Below are 15,624 nucleotides of genomic sequence, written 5' to 3'. Positions count from 1 at the left end.
CAACACCCCCTGTTAAAACTGTTCCCAGTAGCACAAAGGATTCCAGGTCGTTGCCCCCCCCCCCCATTAAATAGCATTTTTCTTCTCAGTGTTGGGGAGCGTCCTGAATGTCGTGGAGGCCGGGCTGCGGAGGCAGGCGATCAGGGGAGGAGGCCGAACGAGGTCCCGTGCTGAAGGACGCAGGCGGCCAGGCCCCGAAGTTCTGGGCGCCAGGCAATACAGTGCGTGTCTGATCCTAAAAGTGCATCTCATTGGGGCGCCTGGGGGCTCAGGCGGTGAAGCGTCTGCCTTTGGTTCCGGTCTTGACCTCGGGGTCCTGGGATGGAGCCCCGAGTTGGGCTCCCGGCGCAGTGGGGACTCAGCTTCTCCTCCTGCTCCTCCCGCTTGTTCATATTCTGTCCCTCCGTCAAATAAATAAATAAAATATTTAGAAAAATACATCTCATTTTTCTCCCATCTGGACAGAGAAGTTGAGATTTGTCAGTGGAGAAAATCGCACCTATTTACGCGGTTTGAGAGCTGGAAAGCAGATGAAGGTCAACCCGTTTGTTTTGTTTCCTAAATTCCACATATGAGTGAAATCACATGATAATTCTGATTGACTTATTTCACTCAGCAGAGTACCCCCTAGTTCCATCCGTGCTGTTATAAATGGCAAGTTTTCATTCTTTTTGATGGCCGAGTAATATTCCACTGTATATATGACCCACATCTTTTTTTTTTTTTTCAGATTTTTTTATATATTTGACAGAGAGAGAGAGAGAGATCACAAGTAGGCGGAAAGGCAGGCAGAGAGAGGGGGAGAAGCAGGCTCCCCGCCAAGCAGAGAGCCCGATGCAGGGCTCAATCCCAGGACCCTGAGATCATGACCCGAGCCGAAGGCAGAAGCTCAACCCGCTGCGCCACCCAGGCGCCCCTGAACCACATCTTCTTTATCCCACTCATCTGTCGGTGGACATCTGGGGTCTTTCCATAGTGCGGCTATTGTGGATGTTGCTGCCACAAACATTACGGCGCAGGTGCCCCCTTCGAACTAGTGTTTTTGTATCTTTGGGGTAAATACCCAGCAGTGCGATTGCTGGGCTGGAGCGCAGCTCTATTTGCAACTTCTTGAGGAACCTCCGTGCTGTTTTCCAGGGTGCCCGCACCAGCTTGCCTTCCCACCAACAGGGCAGGAGGCTCCCCTTTCTCCGCGTCCTCGCCAGCATCTGTGGTTTCCTGACTGGTTAATTTTAGCCATTCTGACCCGTGTGAGGTGGGATCTCATTGTGGTGTCTTTTTTTTTTAATTTATTTTTAAAAAAGATTTTATTTATTTGACAGAGATCACAAGAAGGCAGTGAGGCAGGCGGGGGGGGGGGGGGGGGGGGGGCGGGGCGGAGGGAGGAAGCAGGCTCCCGGCAGAGCAGAGAGCCCGATGCGGGGCTCGATCCCAGGACCCTGAGATCATGACCTGAGCGGAAGGCAGAGACTTTAACCCACTGAGCCACCCAGGCGCCCCATGATTTTCCTTCTTTTTGAGGCTGAATAACACTCCGGTGCATGGATGGACACATTTTGCTTAGCCATTCCTCGGTTGGTGGACTCTGGGGATGTCCCAGTATTGGAAAGCAGATGGAGCGAGGGGCTCACTGTGTCACTGGATTCGTTGCAGCTGGGAGAGCCTCTCTCTCTTGCTGAGCACGGTCTCCTGTGACTGACGGCGGCCTGGAGAGGCGGGTCTGCTTGCACCCCGGGTCCGGATACTCTTGCTGCCGTGCTGGTGGCTGCCAATGGGCCCAGTGTCTGTGGGGGACTCACAGCTGAGGCTGCACCCACACCTGCCGTCCCTCTGGCCGGGGGATTTCTGTGCTGGGGGTGGGGGTCAAGGTCACTGCAGCCCAGCAGGACCACTGAATGCAATGTCCTGCTCTATGGGTTTGTCTTTTTTCCCCTAACCTGTTAGACCACGGTCTTCCCCACTCACACCAAAGTCACTGGGGCCAGTCACTGCGGGGGTCCCAGACACTGGGGGTGCTGAGCAGCACCCCAGCCCCACCCCCCATGCCAAGATGCTCCCTTTCTCCTGACAGCGTCTCTGAAGTCTCCCCGGGGTACATCCCCCCCACCACCAGAACACCGTCCCCCTTCACCCCCATTTCTGTTCCCGCCGCTGGGTTGTCCCTCAAAGGACACAGGAGTGAAGACTCACCTGCAGGACCCATGGACCCAGGGAAGACCAGTCCTCGGCGGGGTCGGCTGGGCGAACTCCTGAAGCTGTCCCACCGGCCCACCCGCCCGGAGGGCTCCACGCAGCGACACTCAATTCCGCCTTATTCCAAGTAGCCCTTCCGAGGGACTATGTCCCGCCTAACACAGCTCATAGTTGATTCGTAAAACTCTTTGGTGTGGGAAATCCAAGCAGGGAGGAGAGGACAGGCGACCCACAGGACCTGCGCCGGTGACCAGTGGCTCCGAATCGCAGACATTTGCCTGCAGCCCACCCGCACCTGCGTGCTGCCCACCCGCACCTGCGTGCTGCCCGGGGATCTGAGTTCCAATGGGATAAGGATGCTCAGCAGAGCACATTAGAGACCTCCATTACGAACATTTTTTTTTTTTTTTTTAGATTTTACTTATTTCAGAGAGAGACAGAGAGCATGAGAGGGGAGTGGTCAGAGGGAGCAACAGACTCCCCACCACACAGGGAGGCTGATGTGGGACTTGATCCCGGGACTCCAGGATCATGACCTGAGCTGAAGGCAGATGCTTCACCGACTGAGCCTCCCAGGCGCCCTGAACATGAATTTCTCAATAGTAACTATTTGTCCCCATTCAGACTTCCCAGGGGGGTTACTGTGATCACCTAGCATCGGCTCCTTTCCGTGTCTGCACACACACTCCTTGCTGGCCGCTCCCGTCACCCCCGCAGTGGCTGAAGCCTCGTCCGCTCCTTGGGGGGGGGGCGCTTTAAGAAACAGCAAAGCCCAAGCCCCCAGTTCTGCTGTAATGGGCCTGGGTGTCATATGGGCAGCGAGGACTTTTTGTGGTACCACACATGTAAGATATGATTGACCATGTTAAGGGGTGCCTGGCTGGCCCCGTCGGTGGAGCCCGTGACTCTTGATCTCAGGGCTGAGTTCCAGCCCGTTGGGTGTACAGATTACGTAAATAAAAACAGAAATTTACCATTTTAATCATTTTAGAGAGTATAATTCAATGGTATTGAGTGTATTCCCAAAATTGTCCAACAGTCGCTTCTATCTCATTCCAGAACGTTCCATCAGCCCCAAAGAAGCTCCATCCCCACCAGCCTACCCCTATCCCTCCCCCAGCCTGTCCCTCCCCAGACCCCAGTCCCCACCACCCCTTCCCGCGCGTGGAGCGGCCTGGTCAGGGCGTGTCCTCGCGTGTCCTCGCACCCCGCGCGGCCTCCTGCGTCTGGTCCCCGCGCGTCGTGGGCTCGGTCCGCCCGGGGACGCCTGGCTCCTGCACCTGCGGTGGCCGGGGATGCTCTGCGGCCCGGGGACCCGCCGTGGGGGCCCGTTCATCCGTCGGCGGACACTCGGGCTGTTTCCACTCGGGGCGGCCGCGAACGCCGTTTCTCCGGCGACGGCGAAGTTTCTCGGCGCCGCGGACTAACCGCAGCCCGGCGCGCGGTCGCACGGGGCAGCGCCCGCCTCGGCCACGTGGCGGCCCTTCCGCGCAGGCCTCGCCGTCCTGTCGCCGGTGCAGCCGGACGTTGGTGCCGCGACCCCGGCCCCGTCCGCCCCCCCGCGCTCCGGGTCGCGCGCAGCACCGGTTCCCGCTCCCGCGGCCGGGACTCGAACCCACCGCCGCCCGGCCCGACCCGGGCTCCCGTCCGTCGGTGCGCTCGCGCCGCGGTGCGCGGGGCCGCACGCACCTGCCGAGGGCCGCGCTTTCCTTCCCGCAGCGACACGTGCCGCGGCGTCCTCGTCGGTCACGCGCGGAGACCCGACCGCGCGCGGGTGGGGACCCGGACCCCGCCCCTCTTTGTGACGTCACACACGCTGGCCGCGGCCGCAGCCAACCAGGCCCGCGCGGCGGGCCGCCTGGCCCCGCCCTGCTCGCTGGTGATTGGAGGAGGCGCTGCACCACGCGCCGCACAGACCAATGGGGACGTGGTCGCGGCGCCGGGCGCGGAGGACGCCGAGTGCCCCGCAGCCCGCAGCCCCCCTCCGTTAGCCGGGCGCCCCGCGGCCCGCTCTCGAGCAGCAGCTCGGGCCTGGGGCGCGGTGGCTGCCATTTCTTGTTCCGGCGTGTGCAAACACCCACAAGTGGGCGGTTAATGATTTTAATTCTCGAGGTGCACAGTTGCCCTGAAGAAGATTCCAGAAACTCGCAGCCGGGCGGGGTGGACAGCTCGCCCCCTCCTGAAGTTCTCACCCTCAAATAAGCTGGCCTGGGAGGTCGCCCAGTTACTACGTCCTGTGGGCGGGCTATTTGCTGCGCCGGCGCCGCTGGCTGCTCCGTGCCTGCAGGCAGGCGGGTACGGGTGCTTCGGGTGGGCACTGCGCAAGCGGGCAGGTACACATGCTGAGGGCGCTCGGTCGTTTCCCCCGGAAACAACCGTCTGGGCAGAAATGGGGCGGGTGCTCTGCGTGTCTGGCAAGTGTACTAGCTAGCGCTTGCTGGGTGGTAACGAATCAGCCCAAACCAACAGACTCAAAGCAGCAATACATACTTGTCTTTTTTGTTCATCGTTTCTGCAGGTAAGGAGTCCAGAAGCGGTTGGGCTGCCTGGTTCTGGCTCGGGGTCTCTCATGGGGTTCCTGTTCCACACATGGGCCAGCTGGGGCAGCCTGCTCTGAAGGCTCGGGGGGCTGGAGGACCCACTTGTGGGCGGCCCACAGAGGCTGTTGGCGGGAGGCTCAGGCCCTCGCCCCATGGAGCCCTGCCCAGTACTACCTGAACACCAGCAGGAGACAGCAGTGCAAACCGCCCCCCCCGTGGCCTGCAACCCCGAAGACCGCCGGGCAGAAACCTACAGCTTTTATGACTGAGTTTCTGAAGCCACAGACTGTCACTGCTGATATCCTACTGGTTACACCAGCCGGCGCTAGTCCCTGTAGAGGGTCTACACAGGGGTCTGACTACCAGGACAGGGCGACTGCTGGGGGCCCTCTCGGAGGCCGCCCACAGAAGACCATCTGTTGAGAGGAAGCACAGCAGGGCAAAGCAACGTGGCCACGGGACGCCAGCTTCCCTCGCCCTCCTCCGGACCCACTCTCTCCTTCGAGGTGACTCAGCTGGCCCGAGGAGGTCGTGGAGCCCAGGCCAGGCCAACAGGCCTTAATCTGGGACTTTTGGCAGCACTAAGCGGAGAGTCTGGCCGCTCCTGTCTCCCCAGTTTGCTGAGCTGGTCGCTCCAGCCTGTGCCAGGGGTCACCTTGTCACCAAGCCACAAGAGCCCACTAACAAATGAAGCCCTAACCACAGATGGTAGCAGAAAAGATGGAGAGAGGGGAAGAGAGAGGCAGAGGGAGACCCTAGCCTTCACCTGAGCCCCACATCCAGCCTTGCCTGCAAGCAGCTCTTCTGACCATTTCAGGGGTAGAGACCCGTCCGTCACGTCGCGCCTAACAGTTAGGAGGGGCTTCTGTCCTTTGCAACACAATGTGGTCAACAGATGAAGGGCACGTTCGCAACATGTCCACCCGCACACGGGAACATCCCCGGCCCCAGCAGGAGCGAGGCACTCCCACCCGCTGCTGGGGGGATGGACCCGAGCCCACGACACGCAGGGAGGGGACCAGACACAGGAGGCCACACGGGGTGTGAGTCCACGCGTGCGACACGCCCAGACCAGGCTCCTCCCCGGACGGGAAGGGGCTCGTGGGGTCCGGGGATGGGGGAGGGGATGGCTGCCAGGGACAGGGTTGTCTGGGGGTGATGGAATGTTCTGGAACTAGGGTGATGGCTGCACAACATGGTGAATACACTCAGTGCCCCACGTCGTGCAGTTTAAAGACGGCCCACTGCGTGTCATGCGAGTCGCACATCAATAATGACGACGACGACGACGACAGGAGGACGGGAAGACCAGGGTGGGGGGGCCATGTTTGCTCCTCCCACCCACACCCCTTCCTCTCACAGTCTCAAGGGCTCCAAGATTCCTGCCTCTTCTACACAAAACAATCTCTCGTCCCGTGTCAGGCCACACCGAAGCATGCGGCCTCCCGGACCCATCCCCCCGGCTCCCTCTGTCTGCCTCCCGGCCCTGACCTTCACGCCGTCCTTGCACCGGCAGCCCAGAGGCCGACCTTTACACGCCCGCGCAGAAACACACCCAGGCTGAGGGGAGAAGCAAGGTCACACTGACGGCGTCCTCGCTTTCCAGGGGAACACAAGCATGCGTAAACAGAAAGAGCCGGGTGACCCGCGACCTCCCCACGAAGGTTGTCGCTCTGTCCCCGACGGTCTGTCGCAAATAGAGCTTGTCCACGCTTTACTTTTGGAATTGGTCGTGAGTGGGCGAAGAGGAAAAGCCCTGTGTGGAGGGCCTCCGGGGCCCGAGTTCTGGTTCCGGCCCGAGGTGGTCACATCCCACAGCCAGCTGTCCCCCTCCGCCGGCCGCAGGCGCGCCCACGGGACGTGAGCTCCTCAGCGGGGCAGCGCCGGGCACGGGGTGGCACAGCGGCTCTGTCCCAGCCTCCCCTCTCCCCCACCGTGCGGGGCCTCTGACGGACACGGTGTGGGCCCAGCAGAGGGACAATGACAGGGACAGTTACGGTCACACTGTGTGTGAGGCTGTGCGCGGCACCCGATTCCCCGCTTCTCCCAAAACTGGGCGTTTGCGTCTTTGTTGCCTTTTTCCCTGATTATAAAGGAAACGTGCTTTGAGAGATGTAGCCTCGGGCATGGAAATTCTTCGGTTTCTCTCTCTGAAGCAGGGTCTCTCTCCGGCCCCGCAGACATCGGGGTGCCCCGGGCGCTGGCGGAGATTGGCCCATCTGTCTGCCACCAGGGGCAGCGGGCTCAGAGCCTGCAGGGCCGAAGCGTCACCTCCCCGAAGCGTGTCAGACCCCGCCACAGAAGCAGACAGCAGGCGAGACAGTCCACTTCTCTTTAATGATAAAAGAACAAAGCCAAACAGGAGTCTGGGTTGCATAGTCACAACCCGAGGCAGGGACCCTCACCTCCCACGGTCCCGGAGCGGCCCCCAGGGGCTCCGCGGTTGGAGCCAAGGGGCCGGTGCCCTTGCTGGGGGATCCTAGATGCTCTGTAGCATGTGCAGGGCGTGCACAAGGAGTGGCCGGGCGGCCAGGGCGGGGCTGGGGCTCTGCAGGGCGCCCGGGGAGTCAGGGGTGCCAGGCCGGCTGCCTTCGCAGACCATGAGCCGTAGCTCGTCGCCCCGGCCACCCAGCACCAGGTGAGTCCGGTCGCCACTGCCGCTTATCTGCCAGGGGTGAGGCAGCGGGGTCAGGGAGAGGGGCCCCCACACCGACCCCCAGCCCTGGCACTCCAGGGAGCAGGACAGGCAGACCCCCTGACCTGGGTCTCAGCACTGCCCCACCCTGCAGGAGCTCAGGGAGCCGGGGCCGAGGGCTCTACCCACGGGGAAAGGGAGCTCAGACGGGGCCTCCCCAACCCAGGGCCACCCCGAATCCTGTGGCCTGGGTCAGCCAGCTTCCCTGGCGGACGTCCTCGCCGGCTGAGACCCAGTCCGGCTCAGGGCAAGGGTGCTCACCCTGTTCTAATCTGGACACAGAGGGAGGCTTTACTGTAACCCAGTAATAGTGCTTTGGGGCAACAAGGAGAGCGTCGCACACCACTGCTTCGGCAGTCTGGGTCAGGCCCGGCTGTGCTCAGTCAGCGATCGCCAGGACCGCCGGGGCAAACCTCAGTCTAGACACGACTGTCCTCTGAAATGACATTTGGGCGGCTGCAAAGGGCAGCCCCGTGAGGACGGCCCGGGGGACATGCTGCCAGGACCGAAACCTTTCTGACTGCGTATTTTGTACTTAGAGGCCCCTATCCCCAGCCCCACCAAAGCTGTCTGTGCCCCCCGACCCCGCCGCAGAGGGCACCACACAGCCGGAGGACGCGGGCGCCCGCGCTCACCTGCAGCGTCCCGTCGCTGAACAGCAGCAGCAAAGCGCGCTCCGAGGCCAGGAAGCGCAGCAGGCAGAGGCCGGGGGCCGTGGGCGGGGCAGGTGTGGGCCGGCCCCCCTCCTGCAGACGGATGCAGCCCTGCAGCTCTGGCTCTCCCGGCCAGCCAGGGGCTGTCCCCACTTGCCCAGCCCCGCCCGGCCCTGCCCGGCCCTTACCTCGCGCAGCCGCTGCTGCATGCAGCGGGCAAACAGCCGGAGGACGGCCAGCTTGGCGCCCAGCGGGCTGGGCACGTCCCTGGGGGCGAACGTTTCCAGCTTCCCGCGGCCAAGCACATAGCTCACTCGGCTGGGGGTGGGATACAGGGCTGTCGCAGTCTCTCCCCGGGGCTCTTGGTGCCCAAGGATGCCTTCCCGCCAGCCACGCCCCTGGGATGGGGGTTTGGAGACCAGCTCCGCACTGACCCGCCTCTGTCCTACCTCTGGCCCCCGCCCCTCCCCAGAACTCCAGCCCCCTGGAGCCATGTCTGACCTGAGATCCCCGCCTGCCCCAAACCCATCCCTTTGCCACCTTCCCATCTGGCCCTAGTGGCCGCTCCGACCTTCCTGCGGGCAGCAGAAGTCCGGATTCCAACCCCGTGGCGTTTCGCCGAGGCCACCACCCCAGGCCACGGCCACTCCCTGCCTGACTAGTCCAACCACCCACCTGCGGGCTCCCTGGGTCTCTCCTGCCAACCAGGTCACGTGGAAAGTGTGACCTGGACCCATCCTTCCTGTTCCAACCACCACAGCAGCTTTCGGGGCCGCTGACTTCACATCCTCCCTGTGTCCCCACGTCACTCGGTTTCCTCACACCCACCAGGCTGGGTCCCATGTCCGAAGCTTTGCACATGCTGTTCCCTGTGCCTCCCATGCTGTTCCTGATGGCTCCTTCTCAGCCTTCGCGTCTCACCTGAACGTCACCTCCTCAGAAGGGCCCTCTACAGCCCTTACCCTGCAGCCCCCGAGCCCATCACCTCACCCAGTCCATCTGCTCCAGAAAACTGCAATCCTGCAATCACCCGAGTTACTGGCGTGGCACTGTTTCCCCTCCAGCAGGCAGTGAGCGCCCAGGGCATGTACAGTAGGCACTACTTTAATAAATACTTGAGGAACGACTGAAGAAAGATGGGCGGTGGGCCAGAGGCCTGTGACTTACTCCCCTGGGGGGCGCAGGGCCATGTGTGTGCCGTCCCGAAGCAGGACACCGCTGCCCCCGTCCGACAGGTGATAGCCGAAGCCGTACTTGCTGAAATAATCCACCCACTTGGGGGCCCAGAGGGTGGGCCGCTGCTCCCCTGGGGGGTCCGGCGTGGCTGGGCATAAAAATGAAGTGAACTGAGCAAGGGGTCCGGGAGGCCTGGAGAAGGAACAGTGGAGACGTGGGGGTAGGGAGCCCAGCCTTGCCTTACAGGGGGAGGGAGCCCCAGTTGCCTCTGGAGAGGAGCCCTTCCGAAGTGGAGTGGAGCTTCCGGAGTGGAGCGCTCCACCCCGCAGGCTTTGCGGGGTTGCATTTAAAAAAAAGCGTGTGTTAAGAGCAAATCAATCAGTGGCCTCTGGAATCCTGGGTCGGATCCTGGGAGAGCAAAAGGGGCATGTGCGGAAAACCGGGCGACCGGCGGCCCGGGAAGCTGCGGAGCGGCAGGCAGAGCTCTTGGGCTGCCCTCGCTCTAAATCTCCAGTGTCTTTCACTGTTGCTTCGGGATTTCTGAGCAATTCAGCGTTGGTTCCAGCTGAGGAAAGAGCCTCAGTGTCCAGGGTCTTTTTGTGCTACAGGAACTGAAGAGTAAGAAGAACCTGCCACTCGGGGCGCCTGGGTGGCTCAGAGAGTTAAGCCTCTGCCTTCCGCTCAGGTCATGATCTCAGGGTCCTGGGATCGAGTCCCGCATCGGGCTCTCTGCTCAGCGGGGAGCCTGCTTCCCCCTCTCTCTCTGCCTGCCTCCCTGCCTACTTGTGATCTCTCTCTGTCAAATAAGTAAATAAGTAAATCTTTAAAAAAAAAAAAAAAAGGAAAGGCTCTTGGGACAGTGAGCCAGGAGGGGCAGGACATGGGGGGCTGCGGGTTCCCGAACCCTGGGATGGAGGATGGACATCCCTGTGCCCTGAAGCCTCCCTCAGCTCTACCCCGCAGGGGAGCCCCAGAAATACCCAGGGGCCCCTGGGCAGAGCCGGGCACTTTTCCTGGGATGTTAAGGGACAGGTGGCCCCTATGGGCCGGGCTGGGTTCCTACCTGGGAGGCCATGGTCCAGGCAGAGTAACAGGTTTCTGATGGCCACCTCGACCTCCTGCCTCTGGCTCCCCTTGGGCCCTGAGGAGACAGATCTCTGCAGGGGCAGACCTGTCTGTCGCCCACTGCGAGGGGCCTGCCCCAAACTACAGAATCTGGGAGCATCTTATTTAAAACCCAGAAGCATTCTGGCCATCGCCCATTTCACAGGTGGGAAAGTTGAAGCCAGGAACAGGGTTCCCACCCGGGCAAGGCCCAGTGGTTTCCCCGACCTCCATACTCTCACTCCCCACCAGCGTGCGGGGCCTGGGAGGGGCCTGGGATGGAGTGTCCGCTCACCCGCTGGGTCACTCCTGAGGGTCCCTTGGGTGAGTAGGCGGACGGGGACCTCGGGGTGGAGAGCCCCTCTGTCCAACAGGGAGGCCTGGGGAAGAAGCAGCCGGGGTGAGGGGAGGCAGGCCCCGCCCCCAGGAGAGGCCTAAGGCGGGTGAGGGGCTCCACGCTCCTCACCTGAAGACGGCGCCCCCCAACTTTTCCCTCTGCCCAGTCCGCCGGCCTCCGCACGTCCCCTGCCCTGAGCCCTCACCTCGCTGCCGCACCCCACGGAGTCCGGGTCTGAAGCACCTCCTTGCGGACCCGACGCCTCGCTGGGGGTCAAGGGGCCTGAGGGAAGCATGAGGAGTTTGGGGGGCAGAGCCTGGGCCCACGCGGCGGACGGCCCCGCCTCCCGCGTCCACCCCGCGCAGGTGCGGAGGAGCCGAGCAGGTGGGCGGCAGGACAGGGGTGGGAGACGCCAGCCCGCCCAGCAGGCGGGGCGGGGGCGCCACTCACCGGGCCGGCGCTGGGTCAGCAGCAGCGCGCCCACCTTCCGGAAGAGCCTGCCCAGAGGCTGGGGCGCGGTGAAGAGGGGCGCGCTGTGGCAGGAGCGGGCCGGCAGCCGGGCTGGAGTGAAGCCCTTCGGAGCGGGCGCCGCGGGTCAGTGCGGGCTCCCCGGCCTCGACGCCCGCCCCCCCGCCCCCCGCCCCCCGACCCCAGGCGGGCCCCGCTGGGGACAGCACACACTTGTGTGAAGAAGTCGTCCTGGAGCAGGTGGTCCAGACCGGGCCGCTCCGCCGGGTTGGGCGCCAGCAGGCGGGCGATGAGGCGGCGGGCGTGGGGCGACAGGTGGGCCGGCTCGGGGTAGCGGCCGGCCCGGATGTTCTGGTACATCTCCGACAGGGGAGCCCCGGTGAAGGGAGGGGCACCGGTCAGCACCGTGTACCTGACCCGGGGGGTGGGGGAGGCAGGAAGCCGAGTGCCTGCTTGGATCTGATCCGCGGGTCCAAGGTTGGCGCACCCCGGCCTGCGCACCCGCCGCCCAAACTCCCCGCCTCTGGGCAGGCTCTGCGTCCGCCTTCCCATACCCGCCCTACAGCGGCACACACCTGTCCACATCTGTCCTAGGCTCCCGCCTGCCCGTCCCCCATCCGGCCTCCTGTCTCTAAGCTTCTGCCTGCCCCTACCAGGCCCTGCCGGGGTCCTCCTGCCCCTCACCCAGGCCCGGGGGCTCCCCACGCCCGCTCACATGACGCAGCCCAGAGCCCAGATGTCTGACTGGCAGGAGTGCCCATTCCTGGCGATGACCTCTGGAGCCAGAAAGTTTGGGGTCCCGCAGAGCACTCTGCAAGGGGATAAGGGGGGCTCAGGAAGGCTGGGGCCCCCATGCCAAGCGGGTCCCACGTGTGCCTCCGCAGAGGGACGGTTCAGAGCCTCGCACTTACCGGTGGCCATGGCCCCCGGGCCCCACCCTGGCAGCCAGCCCCAGGTCTCCAATCTTCACCTCCATGTTCTTGCTCAGGAAGAAGTTACCTGCCAGAGGGGGCCGGGCCCACAGTCTGCGAGGGCGGAAGCCCCGCCCCCAGCTCCCCGGCCCGCCCCGGCCTCCCCACGGCCTCCCCCCTGCGCTCGTCCCCGCTCACTGGGCTTCAGGTCCCGGTGCACGATCCGCCGCTGGTGCAGGTAGCGCAGGCCGCTGACCAGGCCCCGCAGGTAGTAGCGCACCTCTGGCTCCGTCAGAGTCCGCCGCGCCTCCAGGACGTGCGCCAGCGACTGCGGGTGCCCGCGGGCGGCAAAGGCAGCGCCGGGGACACAGGGAACACAGGTGAGCTCGGATGCGCCCCGCAGAAGTACAGGAGGCGGCCCGGCGGCCGCGGGGGAGTCTGAGCGGCTCGGAGGCTCCGTGCAGTGGGTACATGCGGGGCACGGGTGACCCCCGGTGTGCTCAGGAGGGCTAAGGTGGGCTCGATGGGGGGGTGCAAGGTGGTCCCCATGGCCACGACGAAGAGGAGATGGGCACAGGTGTGTATGATGAGCACAGATGGGCCTGGTGCGGACACTGCGGGGACAGGTAAGTACGGAGAGACATAGGGGCGGCCACAGATGAGCACAGCAGATGGGGGGGGCTCCCTGTTCCCTGAGCACAGCAGACCCGGGGTGGGGGGCTCCCTCCCCGCCCAGCCCCTGGGGCACCTGGTGGCCACAGTACTCCAACACCAGGTACACGTGCTCTCGGTCAGCGAAGTGTCCGTGGAGGGCTACGATGTTCCGGTGTTTCAGGCGGCTGTGCAGGGCGATCTCCCGTTCCACCTGCAGCCATGGCCCCACGTGTCCACGCCCCGCCGTACTCCGGCCCAGAGCGTAACCCCATCCCCCCAGGGCCGGGACCTCTCTGGGGACCCCCTGCGAAGTGTGGAGCCCCGGGGCACGGAAGGACTGGGCCTACCTTGCCGTGGGGGCGCAGTCGCCCGGCCGCGCCCCCGGCACGAGGCACCACCTTGAGGGCAAACACGGCCCTGGTGGCCACGTCCACCAGCTCGTAGCAGCGGCTGAAGGCCCCCTGCGTGGAGAGGGGTGCGCCGCTCAGCCGCCGCGGGGGCACAGGGGAGCAGACGGGTAGCCAGGCCTCGTCATACACACACACGAGGTGCACGGACACACAGCTCACACCCTCACACCCGCAGCCGTAACCACAGGAACCCAGGGAAAACGCAGGCACACGCACACAGACGTATCCATCTCCGGATACATCCAGCCGCCGGACCACAATACGGCAAGTGCGCGGACACGCGACGCGGTTCCACTCCCGGAGATGGAGAGCGCGTTCCGACACGGGCCTGGAGACAGCCCGACGGAGTTTCTGCAAAGGTCGGATACCTGTAACACGCGAGTGCGCGTCCACACCCCTGGACGCACAACCCATGGGCACAGCACAGGGCGCCAAGGACCGGCTCCCGCCGCACAAGGTACACTGTGCGACGGGCACTACACAGACCCCGGCGCCCGACCGCGCCCGCAGACACCAGACCCCGCAGTCGCGCCGACACACACGGGCTCGCAGAAGTCCAGCCTCGGGCGCCCGCGGCTCGCCGGGGCTCGAGACCGCGCGCGCACGCCCCTCCCCGCCACCGGAGACCCTCCCGCGGACTCGCGCAGCCGGGGGTCCGCACCTCGCCGATCAGCTTCCCGCGCCTGTAGACGCGCCCCGAGCTCGGGTCGCGCAGGAAGGCGGAGACCGGCGGGCGGCAAGCGCGCCGCCGCCGCGGCCCGGGCTCCATGCCGCCGGGGACCCCGCGGGCGCTCGGCGCTGTCCCTGGCGCAGCCTCCGCCCGAGCCCCGCGCCGCGGCTCTGGGGGTTGCGCGCCGCTGGGGCGCGTCTTATTGGCTGAGGGGGCGGGGCGGGGCCGGGGCGGGGCCGGGGCCAGACGCTGGAGGGGGCCGGTGTGCGGGGAGGGCGGGCGGCGGGCGCGGGCGTGCCGGGACACCGGGCTGGCAGGTGTTCCAGGGACCGCGGAGCTCGCCCCCCCGCGCGCCGGCCCTGCACCACCGCGGCGCGCCCGGCCCGGCTCGCTCTTCGGATCCTGCGCCTCCTGCTCTGCTGTGAGGTGTCAACGTGCCCATTTCCCCGGGAGGGAAACTGAGGTCAGAGAGCTTGTCTCCTCCTCTCAGAGACCGAGGGAGAGGCGAGTGGGAGCGGGGGCCTGACAGGGCTCTCGTGGCACTGGGAAGTCGTGGCCGGATCCGGAGGACAGAGAAAGAAGACCGGTACCTCCAGCGCCGGGGCTGCTTAGGAAGGGAGTGAGGCCGGGCTCAGGCAGCGAGCAGGGGCACAGCTGGGGTTTGGGGGTATCATATATGCAGGCGCTGAACCGCGAGAAGTAGCAGAATCTGGGGACCGCAGGGCAGAGGTGGGAGTGTGATCTCTGGCCTGCAGGGCCAAGGAGAGGCGGTGGGATGAAAGGACCGGCGGGCTGTCCTGGACCCTCCGGGGAGCCATGGCCCAGACTCAGTTCCAGGCTCCTGGTGTTCTCTCATGTCACTCTGACATCAGTTCTGGGACACAGGGACTGGCCTCGTCCCCATTTTACAGGTGAGCACCGTGAGGCCTAGGGAGACCGTGGCCTCCGCAGCCTGGAAGGGTCCGTGCCGGATTTGACTCCGGGCAGCGGCTTCTGGGTGTCACAGTATTAATCCCCGAATGTTACATAACATGAGGAGTGGGGAGGGATTAGCCGGGCTCCCTGTGGCTGGAATCAGGCCTTGGAATTTTCCAGAGACCAGATTTCGGAGTCTGGCCGGTCATGCTGCCAGGGACGGGAAACACCTTCTGAATGGTCACACGCCCAGCTGGTGTGTCAAGCAGGGGCACCCAGGGCATGGGGGCCTCTCGGGGCCCCCAGCGCAGGGCAGAGAGGATGACTCTGGTACCTTTGTGGGGGACCGGCCTCAGCAACAGGGTCGAGGCTTCTGGGGCACCTGTGGGGGCAGCTGGCTGCAGCCGGGAGCCCAAGTGCCATGCTAATGGGGACCAGGAGCCTTGTGGCAGGAGGAGGCTGGGGGGGTCATGGGCCGTCATATGACTGTCACCTCGCCATCTGCCGGCTCTCAGTCGCACCCTCCCTCTGGGCGTTAACTCAGGCATCAGCAGCAGCGCGCGGACCTGCCCCGGTCCCTGCCCCAGACGGACACTTCTGGCCGCCCTGGAATGACCGCCAGGAGACCACCAGACTGAACCACAGCCCGTCTGGGCGGCCTCCAGAGCTGAGCAGCAGCCGATCCCTGTTCTCAGCCCCATTTACAGACGGGAAAACTGAGACTCAGGAAGGCGTATTGAAGCCGGGGGTCACTGGACTGCAAGTGGCTGAGTCCCACCCGGAGTCCAGAGCCGCTGTCCACACCCCCATACCACCACCTTGGGCTTCTGGACCCTTCTTCCTAGGGGCCCTCGGAGCTCTGACAGGGACAGGTGGCGGGGCCCAGGGGACCCCTATA

At 64.5% G+C, this 15,624-nt stretch overlaps 1 protein-coding gene across 12 annotated transcripts; it reads right to left on the bottom strand.

Moving 5' to 3' along the window:
* Positions 1-7,052: 7,052 nt before the first annotated feature.
* On the bottom strand, positions 7,053-13,967 carry PLK5 (polo like kinase 5 (inactive)). 12 transcript variants are annotated; one of them, XM_045991571.1, is made up of 15 exons: positions 13,803-13,967; positions 13,358-13,492; positions 13,079-13,192; positions 12,276-12,942; positions 12,078-12,165; positions 11,882-11,977; positions 11,380-11,578; positions 11,149-11,272; positions 10,904-10,980; positions 10,657-10,741; positions 10,321-10,398; positions 9,249-9,405; positions 8,270-8,399; positions 8,064-8,174; positions 7,053-7,398 (listed from the first exon to the last, which is right to left on the bottom strand). In XM_045991571.1, exons 1-15 carry the CDS (start codon positions 13,908-13,910, stop codon positions 7,213-7,215), a joined length of 2,355 nt encoding a protein of 784 aa, XP_045847527.1. In that variant the 5' UTR covers positions 13,911-13,967; the 3' UTR covers positions 7,053-7,212. The 12 variants fall into 12 exon arrangements, 11 of the variants coding, with proteins under 11 accessions (XP_045847527.1, XP_045847530.1, XP_045847534.1 ...); XM_045991574.1 differs by having other exon boundaries at positions 10,904-11,272; positions 12,276-12,405; positions 12,826-12,942; XM_045991578.1 differs by lacking the exon at positions 13,358-13,492 and having other exon boundaries at positions 12,276-12,405; positions 12,826-12,942.
* Positions 13,968-15,624: the final 1,657 nt, after the last annotated feature.

Source organism: Meles meles, chromosome 20 (assembly GCF_922984935.1).
Source record: "Meles meles chromosome 20, mMelMel3.1 paternal haplotype, whole genome shotgun sequence".
Classification (NCBI taxonomy): Eukaryota; Metazoa; Chordata; class Mammalia; order Carnivora; family Mustelidae; genus Meles; species Meles meles.
Note: the sequence above shows the minus strand (reverse complement) of the source record. Positions and strands in the feature narration are given on the sequence as shown.